Source organism: Maylandia zebra, linkage group LG13, assembly GCF_041146795.1.
Source record: "Maylandia zebra isolate NMK-2024a linkage group LG13, Mzebra_GT3a, whole genome shotgun sequence".
NCBI lineage: Eukaryota > Metazoa > Chordata > Actinopteri > Cichliformes > Cichlidae > Maylandia > Maylandia zebra.
Window position 1 is genome coordinate 14,945,918 of NC_135179.1, and position 25,646 is coordinate 14,971,563.

The 25,646-nt window shown below is 38.7% G+C and overlaps 2 protein-coding genes across 2 annotated transcripts; one reads left to right on the forward strand and one right to left on the reverse strand.

Moving 5' to 3' along the window:
- Window positions 1–10,341: 10,341 nt before the first annotated feature.
- Window positions 10,342–16,163, forward strand: smndc1 (survival motor neuron domain containing 1). Its single transcript, XM_004551542.2, has 6 exons — window positions 10,342–10,499; window positions 10,853–10,972; window positions 11,932–12,074; window positions 12,535–12,696; window positions 15,201–15,354; window positions 15,530–16,163. Exons 2-6 carry the CDS (start codon window positions 10,853–10,855, stop codon window positions 15,665–15,667), a joined length of 717 nt encoding a protein of 238 aa, XP_004551599.1. The 5' UTR covers window positions 10,342–10,499; the 3' UTR covers window positions 15,668–16,163.
- A 308-nt stretch (window positions 16,164–16,471) lies between these two features.
- Window positions 16,472–24,183, reverse strand: LOC101483773 (max-interacting protein 1). The gene is made up of 6 exons (XM_004551543.2): window positions 23,804–24,183; window positions 22,687–22,789; window positions 22,554–22,583; window positions 21,201–21,315; window positions 18,456–18,627; window positions 16,472–18,360 (listed from the first exon to the last, which is right to left on the reverse strand). Exons 1-6 carry the CDS (start codon window positions 24,030–24,032, stop codon window positions 18,197–18,199), a joined length of 813 nt encoding a protein of 270 aa, XP_004551600.1. The 5' UTR covers window positions 24,033–24,183; the 3' UTR covers window positions 16,472–18,196.
- Between the last annotated feature and the right edge of the window lie 1,463 nt (window positions 24,184–25,646).

Consider the following 25,646-nt stretch of genomic DNA (forward strand, 5'->3'; position numbering starts at 1 on the left):
TAAATAAATAAATACTAAATACTAAATACAGAAGAAGAAGAAAACATCTGCACATGCGCGGTACGGATCGGGTAGACCCGATTTGTACGGTCAGACTTTACACATGCGCAGTAAGGATCGGAGAGTCCTGATCCGTAACTTTCTTTTTATTTTTCGTTTTTGTCTACATTGTACTGAAATGCTTCATTATTGCAAACATTTTAAGATATACTTGTTATTCTTAACATCTTAACAGATACTCTGACCCATAACTATCGTAAAACGCTACAACCGGAAGTAGAGACCTTTCGCGCATGCGGGGTACCGATCGGGTTTCCGGTACGGATCGGGTAGTGACAGGGTGCGTTTGGACCTAAAACAATATGGTCGCTTCACTTGTTTGTTTGTTTTTTGTTTGTTTGTTTTGTTTTTTCATACTTTAATTAAATTTATGCACATATTACAATCTCTCATTGGGAGACAACATTAGTGCAACAACATCTTGAAAAGGTTGAATAAGAAACCAAACGGAAAAAACAAAAAAAAAAACAAAAAAACAAAACAAAAACACATATATACATATACATAAATATATGAAGGCCATTTTTATGACATATAACAGTTTCCTTTCTGCGAACACTTTAACATACATGTGGCTTACTTAGTACACCAAAAACACAATCATTAAAAGGATAGAGATTGAGTCCCATTGTCGCATATCAAAGCAGCCTCTTTACATGAATCCCTCAGTAATTCTAAAGATGACAAAAAAGATTTTAATTCAATTTTCAATACAGTTAGGGAAGGTCTTTTACTTTGCCATTTGCATTTGTGTATGTGGTATTTGCCCATAATTATCACCACCTTGTGTAGCATGGACAGTTCCTTAGATGGATCACCATTATTATATAAAACTTGTGTTAGAGTCAGTGGGGTCATCCCCTCTATTCTTATACTCGACCAGTCTACTAGATCTTGCCAAAAGTCAGTTGTTACTGAGCAGGAAAAAAACAAATGATCAATACTTTCCACCTTTTGTGAACAAAATCCACATGGCTCTACCTCAAACCCAAACCTTTTTTTAAGCATTTCAGCTGCTGGGTAATATCCATTAATTATTTTAAATTGCATTTCTTTGACTTTGGGGGGGATAGGCCATTTTAAAAAGTGCTATATTTGTTCGTTATTTTAATATTACTCCCTTTTAGTTTTGTGTTACTGTTAAAGTCGTGAAATAATTTGTTTTTAAATATCTTGTTCATGGTTTTATTATTACAGTTTTTATCCGTCAAAAGAATCTGGTTTAGATGTAAAGAAGGTAGACTAATTTGTGCCTTAGAGTAATACAAATAACCTTGAATCAAACTCAACAGAGGTAAGGGGATTGCCTTACAAACCTTGTCATATTCTCTAAGGGAACACTGAATGTTAAACTTAGCCTTAAAAACACCCACTGAGAGAAACTGACCCCTTTCATCAAGTAAGTCTGTTATGAAGATTATGTTTTTTTCAAACCACTCTTTAATAAACAATGACTTCTTATTAATTGTAATTGTTCTGTTATTCCACAAGGTGGAGCAATGTGGTGAAAAGTTATGGGCAAACACCATCTTCCAATAAGACAAGACCTGCTTATGATATTCTGACAGTTTCACAGGCAACTTCAATATATCAAAATCACATTTCAGGAGAAAATCCAACCCTCCCACCTTTTTGAAAATATTTTTTGGGATATGGAACCATATGGAGTCAGGTTTCAAGAGGAAGGCTTTTATCCAGTTTATTTTAAATACTCCAACCATTGATTGAAAATCAGTTGACTTTATACCACCTTTAGCGTAATCTTTGACAAGTTGTGATTTTTTAATGTAATGTGTTTTATTGCGCCAAATGAATTGATAGATTATAGAGTTAATCTTTTTAATACTTTTCGGGGTAATGTATAGTGAGTATGCTGGATAAACCATCTTTGAGACGCCCTCTGATTTGGATAATAGATTGCGTCCAAAAATTGTAATATCTCTCGTCAACCAATGATTTAGTGTTTTGGACATGCCATCAATTTTGTCTTTCAGGTTTTTTGATTCTCTAGTGTTGATGTCTTTGTCTAAATAGATGCCTAGATACTTAACTTCATTTTTCACTGGAATCGTCCTCATGCTATTTTCCAAACAATCATAAAGTGGCAAAAGTTCACACTTCTTTAGGTTCAGACACAAGCCTGAAGCTTTAGAAAAAATTGAAATGACATTCAATGCTTTCTCGAGTATTGATTTATCCTTTAAAAATATTACTGTGTCGTCTGCAAACTGACTTATTTTCAGTTCAATATCAAAAATGTCTATTCCTTCGATGTCTGAATGGTTCACAATGAGGTAAGCCATTAATTGAGTGCAAAGAATAAATTATTTTGGAGAAATTGGGCAACCCTGTCGAATTCCACAGAATATGTCTATCCTAGATGTTATGCCTGGATTGAGCGAAACATAACTATAAATTTGCTTGTAGAACAGTTTGATCACTTTGCAAAATTTGTTTCCAAATCCAAAAAGTTCTAAAGATCTAAATCAAAAATTATGGTCTATTGAATCAAATGCTTTAAAAAAGTCAATAAATAGTATTAAACTTTCTGAATTAATAAAGGATCGATAGTCAATCATATCTAATATTAATCTTATGTTATTATGAATCTGCCTTCCTTTGATAAACGCTGATTGGCACTCATCAATCAATTTGGTTAAGACGCTTTTAAGCCTATTTGCATATACTAAGGCTAATAATTTGTAGTCGTTACATAAAAGTGTTATGGGTCTCCAATTGTCTAGCATTTGTAAATCTTTGTTTGGTTTGGGTAATAAGGTTATTAATCCTGTTTTCATTGTTGGGGATAGTTCTTCATTTTTTAAACAATCCAAAAAGCCATTAAATAACAAATCTTTAATGTCTTGCCAAAAGGTTTTATAAAATTCAATCGTTAAACCATCAATTCCAGGCGATTTTCCATTTTTCATTTGTTTTAGAGCTGTATCTAATTCGGATATTTTCAAATCTTCTTCTAACCATGTTTTATCATCCTCTTCCAATTTTTTAACCTGATCTTTAATCATATCAAAAAAAGATATCTGCATTTTCTTTTTCAGTTCTTGATTTATACAGATTACTATAGAACATGTTAATTTCCTCACTTATTTTGTTTGGTTCCTCAATTATACTACCATCCTTACTCAATTTAGTTATTTTTTTCTTTGTTTGTCTACGCTTCTCTAGACTATAGAAATAAGATGAATTTTTTTCTCCATGCTCAATCCACTTGGCTCTAGACCTTACATATGCTCCTTTAGCTTTAATCAAGTACACCTCATCTAGCTTATTTTGTAAAGATTGTAAGCGTTCTGACTCTTCCGCAGTCATACAGGGTTTACCACATAATAAATGAATTTGTTCAATTAGATTTTTCTGTTCACATACGCGTAGGGCAGACACTTTCTTTCCCGTTTCTATAGCTAATTGTTTCACACTATATTTAAACCATTCCCATTTACTGACATTAGTCATGCTCATATTGTTAATTTCTGATTTAAGTTCTTTAACTTGTTTACAGAAGTCTTCGTTTTGTAATAAACTATTGTTAAATTTCCATATGTTGTCAGATCATTGTTGTTTACGTAGAGATAATAAGAGACTTATCAGACAATGATCAGTAAGTGGGGTTGACTGGGTCTCACATTTCGTAACATATGATGATACTGTTTGGGAGACAAGCCAATAATCTAATCTTGAACATACGTTTTTATTTGATGGACTAAACCAAGTATATTTCTTCGTATTTGGGTTTGTCATCCTCCAATAATCGATCATATTGGTTGTCGTACATAAGTCACAAATAATGCTTTCGTGTTCTGGTTGATTTCCTCTTTGTGGTTGTCTGTCAAGCCATGAGTTAGGAGCCAGGTTAAAATCGCCTCCAATTATCACCTGGGTAGAATTATATGTAGTACTCCACTTTGCAATTAATTTACTTAAGTTAGACATCATATTTCTATTTAGCGACCTGTTATTGTATCCATACACGTTAATAAGAATAATTTTCTGTTCACAGACTTCTACCAACACCATGATCCAATGCCCCATTCCGTCGCTTTTATGATCAATAACTCTCCCTGCAAATTTGTTGAATAAGATCATTACTCCTGCTGAGTGAGTAGTACCATGTGAATAAAGAATACTATCTCCCCATTGATGTTTCCAAAATGTTTCCTCTTCCTTACCAGAATGTGTTTCTTGTAAAAACAAAATGTTTGCCTTAATTTCCTTGCAGAATAAAAACATGGCCTTACGTTTGACATTGTTTTTTAAGCCTCGAACATTTAAGGAACTTAATAGAACAGCCATCTATAAGATAAACAAAAAACAAAAAACGCAAGAACAAAATACAAAACAAGAACAGTAACGGCTTCCTTGGCACTTACTAGAAGAAAAAAAAGTGCTTGAAGCGGGAATAAGCCTAGTGTCCTACCTATGTAATCATAACAGTACTCCGACCCTATCACAGTACTACCCCTTTCTATATGCGGCAATTTAGCTCTGTATAGCTCACATTTAACTACGACTTTGCTTTTTGACCCTCTCCTATTTTTTATTTTTAACAGATATGTATATATAAACATATATATACACACATACATACCCACATTTTATGGTTAACTTGTAGTGACTTCTTCAAGTGCATCTCACAGATCGATCCTTTTACCGTCTATTATTGCATAACCCTCCTTTAGGAATGCTCTTTTGCCGTTGTTTCGAGCTTCCTGCACCTTGGGCCACAGCTTGATCCGAGCTTCACGGTCTTCTTTGGAGAAGTCTTCTTTAAATTTTATGTTCAGTTCTTTGCAGACCCTGGCCTCTTTGGATTTCCTCCATACTTCATCCCTTGCCGTCCTCATGCTGAACTGTATGGTGATTGGTCTTGGCACCTTGTTGCTCACTGCATTGTCTTTCTTCCCCAGTCGGTGTACTGTATCAACCATGAGCTGCAGTTTTTCCACTGATACAGGAACCACTCTTGTTAGAATGCCGATCACTGTTTCACGTGTATTCTCGTTGTCCTTCTCTGTCAGACCCAAAATTCTGAGGTCCCATCTTCTGCGGTAACGTGCACTCTCCCGACAGCTCTCCTTTAATTCTTTGTTTTCCTTCATCAGCAACTCCACCTTCGTCGTCAGCTTGTCAATTTCCTCTCTGTTTTTGTGGGTCGCCTGTGTATTTACTTCAATGCGTTGTTCGAAGGCTTCCAACTTCTTTTCAAGCGAATCAAACCTTTCCTCGCATCTCTTTGTGAAGCCAAGTAAAACTTCATATACATTCTCGATGCTCACCTGCTTCTCAGTTATTTTGCTTTTCATTTTTTTGGGATTGGGACTTGGTAACGGAGTGTGGTCACCTATGGGTCTTCCGATCTCTTTCTGAAGTTCCATCTCTTCTATATCTTCATCCTCACATGCTTCCCGCATAGCAGCAAGGTTGTAATCATGGTCGGAGAGGCTACCTGTTAGCTTGGGGTTAGCCATTTTTATCGCTCTAAGTTTATCTTTGTGTCTGCCTGAAGGTCTGTCAAAGTAACTTCCAGGGGGTTTCGCTTGCGTTCTACTTCCTTTGGAGTAACAGTTTGTCAGTAAAGTATTTTACAGGACATCAAAATCACGTTTCTTAATCAGACCCGCAGATTGTACAACCGCTTATTCCGCCATCTTTCTCTCCCCGGTCGCTTCACTTGTTGCCAAGCAGTAAAAATAAAAAGCACGTGCAAACAACAGTACTCACACCTCCAGGCAGTTCAAGGGGATAGCGGAGAAACTGTGTCACGGCTACCAGCAGGCCGCGGCAGCAGCACTCACAGTCGTCCTTTCCACGTGCTCCCACGTGAACACATAACTTCAGCACACCAGCAGAAGGGACCTCTCTGACACGCCAGCAAGACGTCCGTCTCCTCCTACTGAATCACACAACCCCGCTAAATGCCAGTTCACATGTGATAACATTCAATCTTAGCATTAGCTTAATAAATAAAAACAGAGCAAGTCAAGTCAACTTTATTTGTCAATTCTGCCACATGTACAGGACATACAGAGAATAGAAATTTCGTTACTCTCAAACCCTAGATGAGCAGAACAAGAGCTTAGCGAATATGCTAGGCTACGCTAGCGGCTATGTTAGCGGCTAGTCGCGGTTAGCAGTTAGCCCGTTTTACACAATAACATTGGGTTCAAGTGTCAGACAAAATTCACATTTACCTCACAGTAGGGTACAACAGTTCTCGACTCCAGTTAACTATCCGCCAACCCGAAAATACGTCGGTCGCCCTTCTATGAACTCTGCGTTCAGTTTTTTTTTTATAAACTTTATTTAACAAACAATGAGTATACAACATACGAACAGATGAAGTATACAAAACAGAACATGAACACACAAAACCAGGGGTAAAAGAAAAAGGTAACAATTATAAGAATACACGCAAAAATTCACATACATAAATTGTTTTGAGAGCCTTTTTTTTGGTGGAGTCTGATATTGAATGTATGTACATTTCCACATCCTTAAAATAATGACAGAAATATGGTGTTTTGTTAAACTCCGCGTTCACTTGACACTGTTCAGCTCTCGTCTCTCTCGCTTCCTGCAGAGTGCACACGGCTCCCCACTTACTTCCACCCCTCTATCTGAGACTACTTCAGGGTTCACTGGAGCTGTAGTACATATCAATACCATATCAAAAATAATGACATAAACCTCAAAATACAAATAAAAAGGTTGTGCATTTAACTAACACACATCACATACTTTGCAGGCATTTGTATACATTCTTGAACACATTAAACATTTGCAATTAACTATCAATATTAATGAACAAATTTAAATAATGAGCTACTTATATAGCCAGGGCTACATATATTTATTCATATTACTCTCAGATTTGGCCATTCTTATATTTCGATTGTTCTTATGTTATTGTGTTTTTGCACACCTCTGTTGCTGGTGAAGCTCGCACACAAGAATTTCACTCACATGTACTGTACCAGTGTACCTCCACATGTGCTGTGACAATAAAAGTGATTTGATTTTGATTTGATTTTGAAAAATACAACTGTAGGGAGATGGTCTGCAACCATAGCTGATCTGAATTGTGCAACAAAAACAAAATCCACTCAATGACGGTTAAATGGCAAACAAAAGAACTATGGCTGCAACGGTTCATCGAGTAATTCGAATAATTCGATTGTAAAGAAATGTCCACACAAATTCTTTGCTTCGTTTAATGCACGGCTCGGTAGCGCGCCACTGTTACCATGGGAACTCGACCGCGAACGTTTCAGGGACATTTGTAACTAAAAACAGAGCTGTAATAGAAACGTAGTTAAGAGCAGCGTGTGAATAAAAGGTCTGACTGCATTAAGCCCACACAACCGCCAGTTTTTAACCGAAACACTCATAACACAACGGCAGCAGTGACGATGACGTTGGCACAGTTTAACGTGTTGAACGTGGAGCTGGCGTCTGTTTACACACCGCGAAGAGCAAAGGGGCGGGGCCGGTTCCAAGACGGTGAGCTCAGGTCGAGTGAAAGAAAACGTGTTTGTAAAGTTGCAAAACAGCGACGCAGTTCCTGTAATCACCAATAAAAACGTTTACTGGGAAAAAGCTAGCGGGAGTCTTTCATCAAAGCACAAACTTAAAGCAACAAACTTAAAGCTGCTCCTTTTGTTTTACACTGAGAAAAATCTGCAGCCTCCAGTTATTAAAATATGCACATGAACTGTTAACTTAGTCTGATAACAGGCTGGTGCTTAAATGATACAGTAGCCTTCCTATTTTCCATGGAAGCAATACCTGCAGCAAACAGGGGTAAGTCTAAAGGGGGGCATGGGGTGTATTAGACCAGTGGTTCTCAAACTTTTCACAATGAGTACCACCTCATAAAATATATGTAGTATAGTAGTATAGACCTATTTATTTATCACCATATACAGTTTACACGAGACAGTTATATTTCTTATATGAATGTTATTATTTTAACCTTCATAAACAGGACGTGACAAGTGATAATAATAACAACAATATTAAAACATTCACAGCAGGTGGGATATCCAATCTTTAAGCAATGACGTGATGAAACCTGCTTGCGGGTCCGAGCTGCTCTGTGTTTATTAAGGCTGTTGTGTTTTTAACATGTTTTAATGCTTTGTATCTTTTTCTATTTAATCTGAACAATCAGTGATCACTGTCGGCCTCTCTCGGTTTTTATTACCACTATTCATTTTAAAGCTCAGTTTTTAAAACCTGTAATGTAACTACAGCCCATGCAGCAGTATATTAATGATTAACCTCGTGTTGTGGATGGATTATATCAGTAGTTCTCTTGACTGAAGTTTTGTCCATTTAAAAATGATGGTTAAAACAGGGAAATGAGCCTGCCAGCGCTCTGTAGCAGAGACGATCACTGGCAATAAGGAAAGGGTGCTCTTCACACAGGACTCACGCTCCGGGAGGGGAGACGTTTTTCTGGTCGACTCCCAGAAGAGCCTCAGGAACTCTTGTGTGTTGTGCAATGCCTCCACAATGGTATATTAATTAATCTTAAAATTCTTTTTGGAGATTTTTCCGCATACCATTAGAGAGAGCCCAAGCACCACCAGTTTGAGAACCACTGTATTAGACCATATTAATCTCAAGGCGTTCATAACATTTCTCACAATGAAAGTGAAATAGTATCAAATATTGTGTTAACTAAACTGCATTCATATTTAAAAATATAGAAATACAAGCTTTTTTTTCAAAAGCCAATAAATATGTACATGGGCCATTAAACTCTGATCCACTGACCTGAGGGTTGTTAACAGGGTTGTTGGACACTGAATTATTGTTAATATTAATATTTAACATCTGCATCGTCATAACGTCTATGATGGTCTAATATCTGGTTAAATGTCTCTTAGGATGTTGCACCTCGACCAGATGCTTTTAGTAGCCAAAGCCATAGGCTTTGGGAAGGTCAGAATAATGAAGCCAGCTTTATTTTGTTTCATCAGAGTTGGTGTAAAGCACCCACAATTTTGTTGTACATCTTCAATGACTATTCTATTCTATTCTATTCTATTCTATTCTATTCTATTCTATTCTATTCTATTCTATTCTCAATCTAAACCAGTTTTGATGTGTATTTGGGATCATTGTCCTTTTGGAACCCTCAAATTGTGCCCAAGTTTCAACGCTCTAGCTGTTGGTTTGAGGTAAAGTTGTAGAATTTGGAAGTAGTCCCCATTTTTATTATTCCAGTCACAATATACCATTACCACTGGCAGCAAAACTATCCCAGAGCATGATGGTAACACCACCATGCTTGACAGCTGGTACAGTTTTCTTAGGTTTGACCTCATGGCTTGAACTTTGGTGATTCCTGGGTCATTCCTGAACAGTCTAACCAATTTCCTCTCATCTGAGGTGACAATTTGAACCATTTTCCACACCTTGGCAAAGTGGTCATGAGCTGAATAACTTGTACTTAAAATTGTAAAATTGTCTGAATTGATGATCTTGAAATCTGCAGTTATTTACAAATGGCTCCAAGAGACTTTCCCAACTTGCAAAAATCTACAATTCTCCTTCTTAGATCTTTACTGAGTTTCTTGGACTTTACCATTGTTCTGAGTATTGCTCTGTCCAATGAATGCTGTCAAACAAATCCTTTTTATGCTGGCAAACAGAAACTACCAAGTTTTAGTCAATCATGATCACTAATAAAAGGTTAATAGGGCTTGGCCTTGTCAAGTTAAAATATATTGTAGAACAGAGCACCACTTATTAAAGGATTTAAATGAGTTTGCTTGTATTTTTGAATCTGGGTGTATAATCTTGACCCCATTTGGTTTAGAGAAATGCTGTAAGAATGTGAGAAATTCAAACTTGTGCAGCCAATTATTGTTTTTGTTTTTTAAAGTCTTTAGGATCAACAGAATCATTCCACTCTGGAAAAAGGACTGATCAAAGATATCAAAGATTTAAAGCCACAAATTATCGTGACATTCATGCCCATTATGAGCATATATAAACTTTTTACAAAAATGCATCCCTACATAATACATAGTATGTGAGTTGTAGGAAGTTCAGTTTTTCTGTTGTGGACCTGATTCGTATTTGAATTAAACAATCTTTTGATTTATCGTTTTACCCTTGGAGTCTCCAAAATATTTAAGCTTTTATTTTATAATCTTCATCCTATAGGATAAGGGTATGGTTCACTTGTAATATGCAAAGAGACAATATTATTACCACCGTCAGGGGCGCTGGCGACATCAGAGCCCATCTGTTATCGCGAGAGCGTGTTCAATGTGTTTCCGGCTGGTTGTCCGCGACGGAAGTACAGAGAGTGGACTGTTCTTTCTTTTTAAGCAGGCATTTTGAACAAAGATATCAGGTTTAGAGTTGAATGCTTACTATATTTATCGGCAAAGAGTATTGATATTGAGGTAAGATTACACAGTAATCTGTTATTTTTGTCTCTCAACCAGTGTGCCGCTTATAGTTAGCATTAGCCGACGTACGTTAAATTTACGCAATTTTAGGGCCAAGGGAACCCTGCTTGCTAATCGTTTAGCGCCATGTTAGCGCGGATGCTATATGAGACAAAACGTAAATCATGGTCTTTAGTATTTTTGTGACACAGCTTTCACTCGTTACGGGTTTTACACAGCCTACGTTAGAAGTTTGTACATTCGGCATATGCCTAATCCAGGCTAGCACGCATATTTATTCCGTTTGTCACTGAATTATAGGATTTGTGCTAACGCAAGTAGCCATTTTCCCTGTTTTGTCAACACAGATGTCGGAGGACTTGGTTAAACAGTTGAGCAACTACAAAGCCCAGCTGCAGCAAGTTGAAGTCGCTCTATCTACTGATCCAGACAATGAAGACCTTCTTAAACTCCAAAAAGACTTACAGGTTTGTTTAATTTACTCATAGTAGACAATTGCTTCTTTTAAAGCAAGGTGAGCAAGTGATGTGTTGCTGTTACTTTTAAAGTAACACAACGAAAACATAAATGAATTATTTATAAGTTTTGAATAAATGGAAAAAAAAAAACACTGTAAAAAAAATAATTTATATAATGTTGTTTCTGACTCAAAAATATTTGCTATCATTCAGGAGAGATGTTTCACAGATTATAGTTCAACAAGTCATTTACAACAGTTTAAATACTTACAATAATACTTACTATATACATACACACACACACACACACACACACACACACACACACACACACACACAAAAACAAAAACACCCAGCACGCCCCTGCGGGCGGTTTATCCTTCAAGCTCGGGTCCTCTACCAGAGGCCTGGGAGCTTGAGGGTCCTGCGCAGTATCTTAGCTGTTCCCAGGACTGCGCTCTTCTGGACAGAGATCTCCGATGTTATTCCCGGGATCTGCTGAAGCCACTCGCCTAGCTTGGGAGTATATATATATATATATATATATATATATATAAAAATAATTTGACGCTCCCTAGTGTGTGGACTGATGTTGTGTTGTGGAAAAGAACCGATGATCTCCTGATAAGGTTTTATCCTATGTGGAGAATATCCCATTTAACAAATTACACCAATAGCATGCATTCCAACTTGTAGGAAACTGAAATGTTTCAAAAGACAATATTTTGTGTTATTCCTATTTTAATGTTTTAAAGTTCTGTCTGACTGTCTTTACAGTTGAGCTTGATTTCCTTAACTGATTAATGTTTTAAACCTTAATTGTGGGGCGTGCCACAGTGATTTATATTATGATACTTTTGCACTTTCTGTCACTCTCTTTTTATTGTTACAACTGCAGCGACTTGTTACTGTTAACTATATTTTCTGATGGAGAATGAAAATCTGATTTCCTTTTATGTATTTTGCAGGAAGTCATTGATTTGACAAAAGACCTCCTGACCTCACAGCCGGCAGAGACTGTTGCCAAAACAAGTGGCTCGGACACAGTTCCTGTGAAGCATGGCTGGAAAGTGGGAGACAAGTGTCTGGCTATGTGGAGTCAGGACGGACAGTGAGTGTCAGCAGCCTCTTTAAATGAAAACATTATGTGTGTCCACATACTTTTTATAGCGCTGCAATTTAAACCCTCATCTGATTTGTAGTAGCTGTTTTATTATTTACTTTATTATTTTTGTAGATGCATGTTAGTCGCACATGTCAAATACCTACATTTCCAACTGTACTTGTTCAGTGAGTCAAGGAAATGAGATTATTTATACTGATATGGGACAGCATTGTAAAAACAATATTATAAGCAACAATTTTAGATTTAAATCCACACATTTAGCCATGTTCAAGGAAACAAGTGTACAGTTTTTTTTATAAATATATATTGTAAAAATGGAAAATGGTGTAAGATGTGTAGTTGTATTTAACAGACAGATTATATGTTAGTTTTAGGCTTTACTTATAAAGTAGACCTGGCGTATTTGGCTCATACTCACCTGCTTACAGACGGGATTTTTTTGCAGGATTTATGAAGCGGAGATTGAGGAGATAGACCGAGACAACGGCACTGCAGCCGTTACCTTCACTGGATATGGGAATGCTGAAGTGATTCCTCTACAGAACCTCAAGGCAGTAGAGGAAGGAAAGCTTTTGGAGGAGGATGGGAGTATGAAGCCAAAGTCGAGGTATGAACAAACTCTTCTCTAACTCACTCAATGAAACTCTGTGCATATAAAACTGAACTTAAATCAAGGACAGGAATGGGAACAACTGTAATCAACCATACGGACAATTGAGACACAATTAAATGATTTAAATCTTTAGAACTAACAACACAAGAACTTTGAAGAATTGGTGCTGCATAACTCAAAGTGATTGAAGCCGAACTTAGCTTAGCTCAGTGGTTCCCAAACTTTTTTTTGCTGGGCCCCCCTTTGTTTTACAAGAATAGACAGGGGGAACAAATCGTGGCAGGATGAGCCTGATATTATTTGTATCCCGCTGTAACTTTACTGTATAAAGAGCTAACATCTCCAAAATGTCCAGAGTAGTTAGTCATTACAACAAGTGTTTGTGAACTAAAAATCAAGAATGTGGGATACTGTTTGTTTGTGATTTGAAGAGCCCAGCGCGTGCTCCCGACGCAAGGGAAACCAATTCTGCCGTTGAGACCTACCTTAGCACTTGTGCAGGTGAAACGAAAGGGTAGATATGCTTCACCATATTTTCTAGTCTTTGGCTAAGAATGAAGTTGGTTTGGAAACATATTCAGCGATGCTTCATCTCCTGCTTTGCGTTTCTGTGGGCGCCCCGTACTAGCAGTGTCCAAGCGTTGTTTTGTTTTTTTTCCTTTTCATACCACGCCGGGCCCCACACTTTGGGAAGGTCTGGTTTAGCTAATCTTATTAAAAGAAAATAACAAAATTAAACTTAACTGCATGCTACTTAACACAAAAGGATGTAGCGCCATTAGGAAAAAAGTTTGTTAGGAAAAAACAATATAGAATTTTACTATCAAGCTATGGGTAACTTTTGCATCAACCGTACAGAGCAATGAAAAAGGGCAGCAAACTGCTAACAGTAAATTATAGGAACCTAAAATGATAGCTTAGCAGCCCTAAAGCAGCTGCGGCAATTAGTGTTGACGCTTGACTGGACCGTGGGACTGAAGCGGTCCAGTCAGTTGTTTTTGAAGGCAGGATGAGAAACAAGTGCAAGTACAAATCGGTAGCAGAGGCCTGCGCACACTAATTAGTCTATAAAATGGGTAAAGTGGGACTACATATGCAAATTAGCTTAAGCTAACTCTGGTACAATGCCTGGAATGGCAACATTTTGTTAATATTGTACATGTTACCTTTTCAGATAAAATTAATTATTGATGATGATGATGATGATAATAATAATAATAATAATAATAATAATAATGATGATGATGATGATGATGACGGGGGTGACCGTGGTTCAGGGAATTATCATTCCCTGATAATGACCGTGGTTCAGGGGGTTGGGTCTGGAAGCTCATCTTGTAACCGGAAGGTTGCCGGTTCGATCCCCAACTCTGTCTGTAGCTGGTTGTTGTGTCCTTGGGCAAGACACTTCACCCTACCGCCTACTGGTGTTGGCCAGAGGGGCCGATGACGCGATATAGCAGCCTCACTTCTGTCAGTCTGCCCCAGGGCAGCTGTGGCTACAACTGTGGTTTGCCTCCATCAGTGTGTGAATGTGAGAGTGAATGAATAGTGGAATTGTAAAGCACTTTGAGTGTCTAGAGAAGCGCTATATAAATGCAAACCATTATTATTATTATTATTATTATTATTATTATTATTATTATTATTATAAGAAGACAATAGGAAATTCTACTATTATCCATGAAAAAAAGTTTCTTATTTAACCATCAGTTTAAAACAGTGCATATATCTGTAGCAATTAGCTTTATTAGTAGAAACACATCAATCTCTACTAATAAAGAAGAAAGTAGAAAAATAAGATTGTTTCTATAAACGAGGGCTAAAATTCGAGGGACCGGAACTGGCAAATTTCCAGTATTCTTGTTCTGGAGTCGTCATTAATTGGTCATATGGCTGATTAAGAACTGGTCTGCTTCAATCATACACAACTTGCGCACAGCAGCGCAGACAAATAGTCACTTCTGCAGTCACAGCCATATGCTAACAAAGCTTGGAAGTAAGTTTGCCAAAGACCGCTGTGAAAACCTTTGTAACAACAAACCTAATCAGACATCTAAATGTGGACACTAAAGAAATTAACAGAGGGAAAGTAGCTCAAAGTATCAAGGACTCAAAGCCAGCCACAAGACAGCAGTCTCAGCAAGAGCAAGGGATTTAAGCTGTTAAAAGGAAAATGGTGGAGATGAATATAAACAAGAAAAGGGACAGTGTCCTGCTACCAGGCAAATTTATAGGCACATTGTAAAATGATGCAAGTATCTGAAAGTCTTTTGCTGAATAGATCTGCTGCACCTGCTTTTGGCTGGTAAGGTAAAATCTGTCAGATTCAGTTGGGTGTACAGCAACACACAGTTAATTCTTTTTGTACCGCTTTCCAGTAGCAGAGCACTTTATTTTCAATAAAGTGAGAAAACAACCCTTAATTTACAGCAGTTAAAGGAAAATTCTCCCCATCTAATAAGCTCTTTATTATGAAATATGTTTTGTCTCTCTAGGAAAGAGCAGATAGCAGAGCAGAGGGAGTATAAAAAGAAGAAAGCTCAGAAGAAGGTACAGAGGATGAAGGAGCTGGAGCAAGAACGAGAGGAGCAAAAGTCAAAGTGGCAGCAGTTCAACAACAAAGCCTACTCAAAGAACAAGAAAGGCCAGGTAAGTTATTTTTAAGGCTAGTGTTAGAAAACCAAGATATCGGCTTGAAACTAGTGACATGTGTCCATAGGTTACTGTTAAGTTCTTTGTAATGCATAATTAATACAAATTTTCCAGTACTACATTGTTGCAACAGGTACTAATGTTGATTTCCATGTGCTTTTGTTTATTCTAGGTGAAGAGGAGCATATTTGCATCTCCAGAAAGCGTCAACGGCAAGGTGGGAGTGGGAACGTGTGGTATTGCAGACAAGCCTATGACCCAGTACCATGACACGTCCAAATACAATGTCAGACATCTAATGCCACAATGACCTGATATGACCTGTACATAATAGTCCACTGTATACTAGCTGTATCAGTGCTTTCCATTGTGTTTATACATGATTTAAGTTTCTCGAGTAAAGTAAGCTTTGAAAGTAAGTGCTTGCACACCAATGTTTTGAAATATTGTTGTAGTTTCATATATATATATTATTATTATTATTATTATTGTTAGGCACAACAAATACAATCCATATGAGGGACTTGCCCTCCATTGGAGCAAGGTCATCTATTATGTAAGAAAAGGAAATGGTGTTTTAGAAAAGCCATAGAGTTTGCGGTTTGTCCACTGAGGCCAAATACCATCTGTTTTATTTATAAACATGCGCCTGTAGATGTGGTTTTTGCATTTGAGGCTGGATTTTAAACATTAACGTGTTCTAGGAAAGTCTGAATTAATAATGGTGTTGATTTTGAGTTGGCTGAATTTAAGTTTTCCCTCATGTACATATAACAGTGAAATAAACATTGTTTTCAGTTTTTAAAGATTTGATCCTTTACATCATTTCACCATCTCAGCAGTGTATTTTAGTCGTGGCCCCGTCAGGTCCTGTAGGTGGTGGCAAAGCGATGTCGTCAACATCAGGTTGCAGCTGTGAATACAACCGATTTTCTCATTTGAGTAACATGATTTTTTTTTTATTTTTTTTCTCTTTTCTCATGTTAGATGCTCAACATTGGCAAACTGGCTACACCACAGACCTGACTTGCATGTGAAACTTGCTCTGTTCTAATACAACTCTTATGACTTTATTGAACGTTAAAAGTAGGGATTAAAATAGACAGGATTGGGGTTTTTCTGTGTAGAGGTTTATTAAGATTTCAAGGGTAGTTATCAGGAACTGTAACAAAGCAGGGGACCAGCAGCACATGTTTTGCAAAAAAGTCACCTTGGATGGCTGATTAAGCACAAGAAAAACATTCTGGGGGTGTGCTTCAACGTACTTCCTTAACAAAAGTCATTTTCATAGTGCATTTTATAGTTTCCCAAACATGTTGGGGGTTACAGGTGCAAGAGTCATATACCCACTTTAAGACACAATTTGGTGGTGATCTACTTAGAAACTGGATCAGAAGAATGCAGATAAATGGTCTCATTTGGTTTCATGGATTTGAATAGCTCAGCAGTGCAATTCTTTGCATCAAATACACATCAAATTATCAAGTCTCCAGATTTCAAGGATTTTAGCTTTTTCTGCTACGATACAAACAAAAAAGTTAAACAATGAAGTACAAACCAAAATCTGTGGTGTTTATGTGGTTCATGCTACACACATGGTTGTAAGACTCAATCCAAAGCACATTACAACATGATTAGAAAGGCTACATTCAAATACACATGCACCATAGCGTTTCGAGTCCATTACAATCATTTCACTGTTGATTATGAATAGCTGGTACTACCGCTGGAGCAAGTGGAAAACTATAATTTGGAGTTGGACGGACAGAATAATGTGCTAAACCCAGCCAACACTGAAGATCTATTAAAACTAGAGGCATTATTGCTTGAGCTTTGTGCTTGGACAAGTGCGGGATAGCTTATTACTGTCTAAAAAAAATTTAATTCACGCACAGTGTGAAAGCATTTCGAGTAATGCATTAAACTAGCACTGCTTCAGTGGGGATTTTACATCATGTAAGTTTGGTAAACATTTAGAAACAGAAAATAATAAAAGAATTTAACAGCAAGGGTTTTTTTCCCATTCAAGCATGACCAAGACCTAGCTACAGTACAATTAAATATACCAAAAATAAATATTATATGCAAAATAAATTAGAATAACAAGGGTGGACTGCACCACCTCTCTGTATCTGACTGTATGTCACTTAAGAAGAGGGACGCCACATGGATCGATGATGTTGGTGGGTCCTAAAGCAGAGGTTATAGAAGTATGATAAACATTTTGGAATGCAGACATTTTAGCCCTTTCCTCTGACTTGGACACTGACAAGAAGTGCTATCTGGATACATTATCCAAAGAAAAAGGGCCATGTTTTTTTTGTTTTTACAAGGCAATGGAGCGAACGTTCCCAATGGTGAGTTTCTAGCTGGTATTTGGGATTTTTTGTCTGTTTTGCTGGTTTCTGAGGATCAACTTCACTAAAGGTACAGTTTAGCCTTTAGTGTTTGACACAGGTGCATTCATGGGTCCTCTAAAGGATCACTATCAAGTGCAGGTATGGCGGCTTCAAGCTGGTAATGGGTAAAGGGACATTCGGGTGATTGATTAAGTCATCTTTTAAAGTAAGGAAACCGTATATTGCTGGAGATTTGTGGTTGTGTAAATTGGAGCCGCTTGGTTTTTGGAAGGAGACTGTTTTAGACTTTCAGACTTGAGCTGAACTTAAGGCTGGTTCTTGGGTGGAGATGTTTCATTTGTCAGGTAAAGATAGGATAGGGGCTGGTTCTTCTGATGACAGATTAGCTAAACGGTAAGGGAGACTGGAGCTGTAGGCTGGTACTTTGACAGGTAAAAGCCATAAAAGACTGCAGCTTAATGAAAGTATAGGCTGGTGCTTTAAGCAGAAAAGGCCAGTTTCAGGCTGCAAGTGGAGTAGCCCTCATCACTGGCGGAGCTCTGCCGGCTGCTATGGTCATCCAGGTCGCTTGCACCACTGGTGCTTACACTGTCCATTTCTCCATGGGAGAACTCAGTGCTTTCCACATCAACTTCAATTTCCTCTGCTCAAACACACACAGACACATAAAAAAAGCCAATGAATACAAATCAGTCTCTGCATTTGAAATGAAATGAAGCCTTTAGTGCAAGTACTAACCTCTGTCAGACTCTGAGCGATCAGAGTCCATGCGGGAACCCAGGCTGTCCGTACGAACGCGCTCCCACTCTCCGTGGGTCTGCAGCAGAGCTAGCTGCCTCTGCAGGTGCCTTTGCTCCCTCTCTAAGGTCTCCAGCTGGTGCTGACTCCTCCGGTCTATCTCTTCAAGTTTCTAAAAAGTGGCACGAGTAAGAATTAAAAGCACTGCATTATGCAGAAACCTAACAACAATGTCAGGCGATCTGTGAGGTTCTTAACCATCCCAGTCAGTGTTTTCAAAAAGCATTTTCAAAGATATCGTTATCACTACACCTCTGTAAATGTTCCTCATGTTTAACATAATATGGAAAGCATGGCAGAATTCTCATGTATGCAGCGAGTTGATAATGTGGTAATATGTACATATATATGGCTGCTGTAAAATGCGATATTTCCAATAAATTATTTAACACAGTGACAGCAAGTTGCTGGATGGGATCTAAGGGAATAGATGGTGCCTGTGTGTGGTGGATAAAAGTGAAATATGGCTGGATGGAGAAGGAAGAGAATTCATTTTATGAGCTTCGCTATACAAATGAATCTAAAGGTCACCCCGTCCTGCTTTGGACAAGAGCGTTTTGCTTTTGGCCCTCTTAGTTTTAATTTATGCATTTAACCTTCGCCAACTTGGACTCCAGTCCAGTTTAGGTCCACTTATGATTTCCAGTAGTTTTTGTTGGATGTGTGTACTTTAAGTTGTTTACTGCAATTGTAGCTGTTAAGCTAAGAAATAACCAAAGTCCTGAAATTCAATTATGAACCTCTGTAATTATACGGATATAAGATCACATAATCCCGGTCATTACGCCCAGTTGTCCCATGAATCAAAGCTCATGTATGGAACTATAGCAGCACAGTCTGGATAATTTGCACACAAACCAGCAGTTGAACAAGATTTGCTGCTTATGTGTACATTGAAACTAATGTAATTTCTCCACAGCTGCACATTTATAGTTCCAAGTGGCAGAATGTGTAAAATGAACAGTGATTTTGGGGGAAAGTAATTCATTGAAAAAGGACTGCTTTTCCTATTGGCAAAAGCTGTGTATTACATTTCATGTAATGTCCCCTATTATATTGTTAAGATAATAAGCATTTGGGACATATTAGCTTGAAATATAAATAAAGATTTATTTGGCTGTGACACCTGCTTCATTTTACATAAATATGACAAAAATGTATTTGTGGTATTATATTATGAAGGGTAAGACTTTTGACCTGCTAGTTCTGAGTAACGTTTAAATAGACTTGTGTTTGTATAATTGAATTTGGTATAATGGAGCCTCCACATAAGTGACAGTAGTGCTAGCCTTTCTCTCTGCAGCTCAACAGAGCTTATTATTGGCTGCACCTGCTCCACCTTTTATTGTACTGCACAACCCCTGGTTCCAAAAATACAAAGCAGCAGCATTCAAAAGCCTCATTTCCTGGATGTGAAACAGGCAAGTCCAAAGTCAACAGCTGACATCTTAGGTACTTTACTCACTAACCCCGACTGTGATAAACTCTCAGAGTCTGTTGCCAAGCCAGGATTGCTTTCATATTGTAGCCTTTAGTCATTCTTTAGCTGTTGCTCACAGCTGGAAACTGTACAGACGGGGCAAAAAAACAGCACCAATCTTTCCACCAAAGTTTGATCTGAGTTTGCTTGCTGTACTCAGGGGAGCCATTGCATTGAATGTTTGAAATCTTTAAGTCTCTTTTAGTTCAGTCAGTCAACTAGTTTTAATAGCAGGATAGCTGCAGTGCTCCTAAGTCCAAGGTTAAGTGTCCCATTCTGATGTTATCCTGCAGTGTTAAAGACACAAGTTCTAATCAAAGACTTACCAAGGCTCAAAACCTTGCAAAAGTGAGCCCTGCAAACATCCCCAGGGAGATTTTTTCAAAGGGGAAGAAAAACTCAAACAACCACACAGCAGCTGCCTTAAGGTCCAATCATCTCGGGGTTCTGGGAAAAGTGACTCTGCTTGAAAAATCCCTACTTTACATGTAAACCATAAGCGCGCAAGCATTTAGCGTTGCTTTATTGCCAGTTTATGATAAATGTTGTGTTTATCTAGTCGTATCTTCTCCTTTCCTAGTGTTTGAACTGAGTCAGTTACAATTAAAATCAAACCTTTTCATCCTGCAGCGGCTGCTGGAAATAACACAGCTCTCTCCCCCTGTTTGAGCCAATATACAAAGCAATTTGCTGTAAACAGAATGCCGGCACTGCTGTTGACAGCAACAGGCCTTTTCTTTTTCTTTTATTATTCTTTTTTGTTACTGATAATTACCCATGACTGAATTTAGTTGCTTTGGTTTCAGGGTCCTGCTCTTAGTCACACTTTGCCTGTATCCAGGCCTTTGAATCTCACCACTTTGCAGAAACACAGCAGACAGTTCTGTTTGATTTCAGGCCAGTTCATGCTGGCTCGCCGTCACACCGCTATGGCTTGCTGGGACACATTATGTTATTAGTATCACCTGTGTTTTTCGTGCTACGACAAGTCAAAGCCCCTGCTGTGAATAAGGCCTTTTTCGGCATGTTGACTAAACGGTTATCTTGTTGCTGCTGCTTTCCCAAAACGATATTAACCAAACTATTAACACGTCGGCAGTCAGGCAGAAAAAGCTCGATGTCAGTATGGTTGCATTACTACTTTTGAGAGGAAATCAGCTCTTAGTCCCATTACAGCGCCACACTCCTCCCTTAGACTACCACACCTTGATATGTGCTTTGGCCTTGTTGAGCAGTCCCAGAGTGGTATGCCGACTGCAGTCTGGTCCCAGAGGAATGAGGGACTTCAACCTCTCCAAGCACAGACGAAGATGTGCTCGCCTGTAAATGACATAGAGCAATCTGCATTATTCAACATAATACATGAACAGAAAACTGACTGATGAATTTGCACAGTAATCTATTCATTTGCACTGATCCTCATCCGGTCAGATTATTACCTCCTCATCCAATTTGATTTGTATCTTATTAGAAAAAGCAAAAACTACTTGATTGTTCCTCATCAATTCTATTCAGGATGATGAGTGATGTAAGTGTTAATGGATCCTGGCACTTTATCTGTTTATCCCTTTTGCTCATAAGCTATGCCATCTGACTCCCTTACAATTAAATATGGATCTGTCTGGTCCCAGATTTAAAAACTGCCGAGGTCAGCCTGATATTCTATTTCTGATCCACCAAAGCCTCTGAGCCTGTGGTCTGAATGAATGCAGAAACTGGCAAAGGACACTCACTATCCTTTCAAAAAAATGGTGTAAAATGTAGGTCAAGTCATGATGTCATCTCTTTTCTTCTGCATTGGCCACCATTTTGTAATAGAAAACAGTCCTTTATGAGCCTTCTTGAAGATGCTCTCTTCCTCTTTTCATTTATCATTTAAAGTGAGAATATGTCACACATGGCTGGGCATTTAATTTTAGGATAAATGTGTCCTGACATTTGTTTCAGAGCAGAGGCTGCCTCATCCTGGAGCTACAGACGCAAGCTGCAGTTAGACCTGCAGCTGAGAATCTCTCACGAAGGAGCCCTGTTGTCTGGAAACAGACGGTTCCCATTTGCTGACTGGGGAAATGTCTGCACGTCCTCTAGGAACAGTGCTGCTTACATCTCCCTTATATTTGCCTCGCAAAACGCACTCTCCTATCACACACAACTCATGAAATATCAGAGTTGTTGATAAAAAGGTCTTTTTTTATAATCCCATGATGATACCATGCTGACTTATAGAACTCTGGTGCGAGTCATGTTGAAAATGCATGGCCAACATATTTAGCATATGACTTAGATATGCAAACAGTTTGAAGCTCCATTTCGAAACAACCGACTGTTGAGATAAACTGCCACAGACGATTAACAACTATGGGCGTGTTGTTGGGTTTTTTTCCATCCTTCATCCTCACAGTCAACTTGTTATGCATAGGTAGCAACGAAGGAAGTATGACTCGCAATATTTCATTGTCTTTATTTTACCCTCTTTAGTGCAGTCTTCACCTGTCTGCATTATGTGTTTATAACCTAAACATGCATATAAGTGACCTCCTCTGTGATTTTTCACTCACCTGTTCTTTTCCAGTTCATTGTGTGCCGACCTGTTGAAAATAGGTATATAAATATATAACCAGAACGGTCACATGGCTTAAATATGCAAAATACAGCATATGCATATAAATATATTTCCAGACTTTAACCTACCTATTGTGAATATTGTCCAGTTTCCTGTTCTTTAATTTGCGTTGTTTCTGTTGAAGTGAAATCTGGGTTGCGGGGTATGTTGAAGCATACCCGTGCTCACATTCTGGTGATAGAAGAAAAAAGATAAAGAGGATTAAATATGCTACAAGGAAGAAGATGGTTGGATTTGAGCAATGGCAACACATCCTTGGAATGACTAAAATTCGGTGCAATGCACAAGCACACCTTAAAAAATGTCCATGCATATATACATATAGTTTCATTTAGAGCAAGTCAATTTAAACTTATCAAGAACAGTCCAGACTGAAGAGCAAACGCTTGGAAACAGCTCTCAAGCGAGAAGAATTTAACAAATCACACAAGAACTACTGTTCCCAGAAACCTCGCCAGACAAAATCCTGCACGCGATTGGTCAACTGCAGTGACACTCGCGTTGGAAACATGGATCCTGACCAATGAGAACTTTGCAATTTGTTCCATGTGGAAACCATGTGAACAACACATACAAGGAAGCAGATGCTGGCCGAGCAAACCCGCAGTTGGATTTCGAATTAGGAATTTTCATTGGAAATTAAAAAACCCACATTGCAGTCTAGATCAGAGAGGGCGTAAATGCGAGATTTCCGAGTGGATATGATATTTTAGGAGCGCAATCTTAAAATTAGCTGTGAGGGAATGATAGAAAAAAAGAAGTATAAACTGGATGTCTCGTGTCATAAACGTCTACATGTATGAACGTAAATGCGCACACATGCATGGCTGTGCTAGTTCATATAATGAATACACTGAACCGTGCGTTATGAGCCGGGCTGCGTCTCCCACGGTCTGCAAAAACACCGGTTTTAATGGGAGCGGATCGCTGCAAGGCTATTGTTGCGAGGCTGTCTCCGCTATGCGATTGTTTCCCGACTTCCAAATTTCGGTGATTTCTGGAGTTCTTCGAGTGGTCATATTACGCAGGATAAGAGTGAGGCCGATTGAGACGGCACGGTTTCCCAGTAGCAGGTAAAACATGACGGGCTGCTGTCGGGCTGCGCGTCTTTTGTCGCCTTCGCCTCTATTGTTGTCTGCTCGGCGCATTACGTGTTAATATCCCCTGCAGCCCGTGTTTACTTACTTCCGTTGTTCTTCTCAATGTTTTCAATGTAATTGGCTGCATCGAGCAGCACTTGCACGTTCTTCATAAAAGTGCCGATTTGGTCCATTGCGGAACATTTGGAGTATATAACGTCGCTGAAAGAATAGTCGGACATCTCTCCGAAATCCTGCTGGTCCATGGACGCATCAGACTCCGACATGACCTCTTCGGGTTTCAGCTCGCTGTGATGTCTCATGTACTTTACCATTTTTTCTGTTCTTTCTTTCTTTGTTTCTTTTTTTTTTAACTTTAGGCTTTTGGGGGGGCTTTGACAAATACGCAGCGCTGAAATTGCTCTCCTTGTTCCGTCTGTGCGCTGAGCGGATGACTGAAATGAACTAGGCTGGATGGAATTGCAGTCCTTAGCCTCAGCCACTTGCCCTACTTGGTGGATAATCCCTCCCACTAACGCATGCACATTGCATTCATTGTCAACCGTGCCATAATAAATCCTCATTATCAATACTGCAAGAGAGTAACAAATAGCACACTTGTGTCCAGTGACATTCTGCAATAATGACTGCTTTCATTTGTAATAAAGCTGCATTATTTTAGCTGCCATAAACTGGATAATTATGACGAATGCTCCTTTTCCCATGTGCATTCAGTTATCTCTAAATATGTATGTGAACAGAGTTTAAAAGTGAAAAAGCATTAAGATCAAACGGCAGATCTAATCAATAGTTCAACCTGGATACCGGGGACAACTGCCAGGGTTGGTCTTGGTTATAAATATGTAATCACTTGGGGCTTTTGTGTTGTTAAAGGGCCCCACATGGTCCTGCTTCAATGCTGGAACCGCACTCTATTCCCACATGCTTTTAAATGTGCTCTGTAATTAACATCTTTACACATTTGTACACTGGGATAGCAGTTTAGAGAGCTACTTGTGTCGCTTTCATGTTGCACCGCGTTGTCATCCCATCCTCACAAAAAACAGATACCTGTGCGACATTTGAAAGCCGATTGAATGCAGTACAACTCAGGTGTTTGATGTGATAATTTTAGGTGATTCATTTACTTCCTGCTGGATTGGAAAATTGAGTTTTGTCAGGGGAGTGCAGGTGGGGAGGGGGATTCTTGGCGTAAATCAAATGAACTCATATTAGTTCAGGTGCAGTTTGTTTGCCATTATTTGCATTTAATAATCTCATTGTTTGCCCCCCTCAGCCCCTCTGTGTGTCTTTTCCTGGTTCCAAAGCAGTCTAAACTCACATCGAGATTAAAAGGAAAGTTGCAAACAAGTGAAAGGATTTTTAGGAACAGGCACAGCCAATCCTTGTGTAGAAATGTCTTTACTTTACTAAACTTTAAAGTTATCTGCCATTTTCAAAAATTAACCTTGAAATTGAACCTTTTTCGAGCTTGATGCTCCACTTCTGTTGTCCCTTTTGAGAGATTAAGAAGTCATTTTGCCCCACACTGGGAGGAATGGAAGAGAACAGAGGGGGGAAAGGGACTGCCTTTACAAGGCCAGCCATGCGTGCAGGGCTGTGTTGTGCCTCTGAGACAATGGGTGCAGATGGCTGGCCCGCTGCAGATGTGGTCTGGCCTGTAACGGACGCCTGTGAGAGAGTACACCATCCCATAGAGGCTTTAATAAGCCTGGCGAGGCCTCTCACATAGACACTGAAACAGTGACGCACACTTCAGGGACACATATTCTTGCAAATACAGGTCTGTTTTGACTCATAGGCACTGCATATTTCTCTCCTAATATGCAATAAGGCTTTTGTTACTGGAGCATGTTTAGCATATAAAACAACAACGCCAGTGTGCACTCAGACATCATCTACTGCTACGCACATGCTCAAAAGGACAC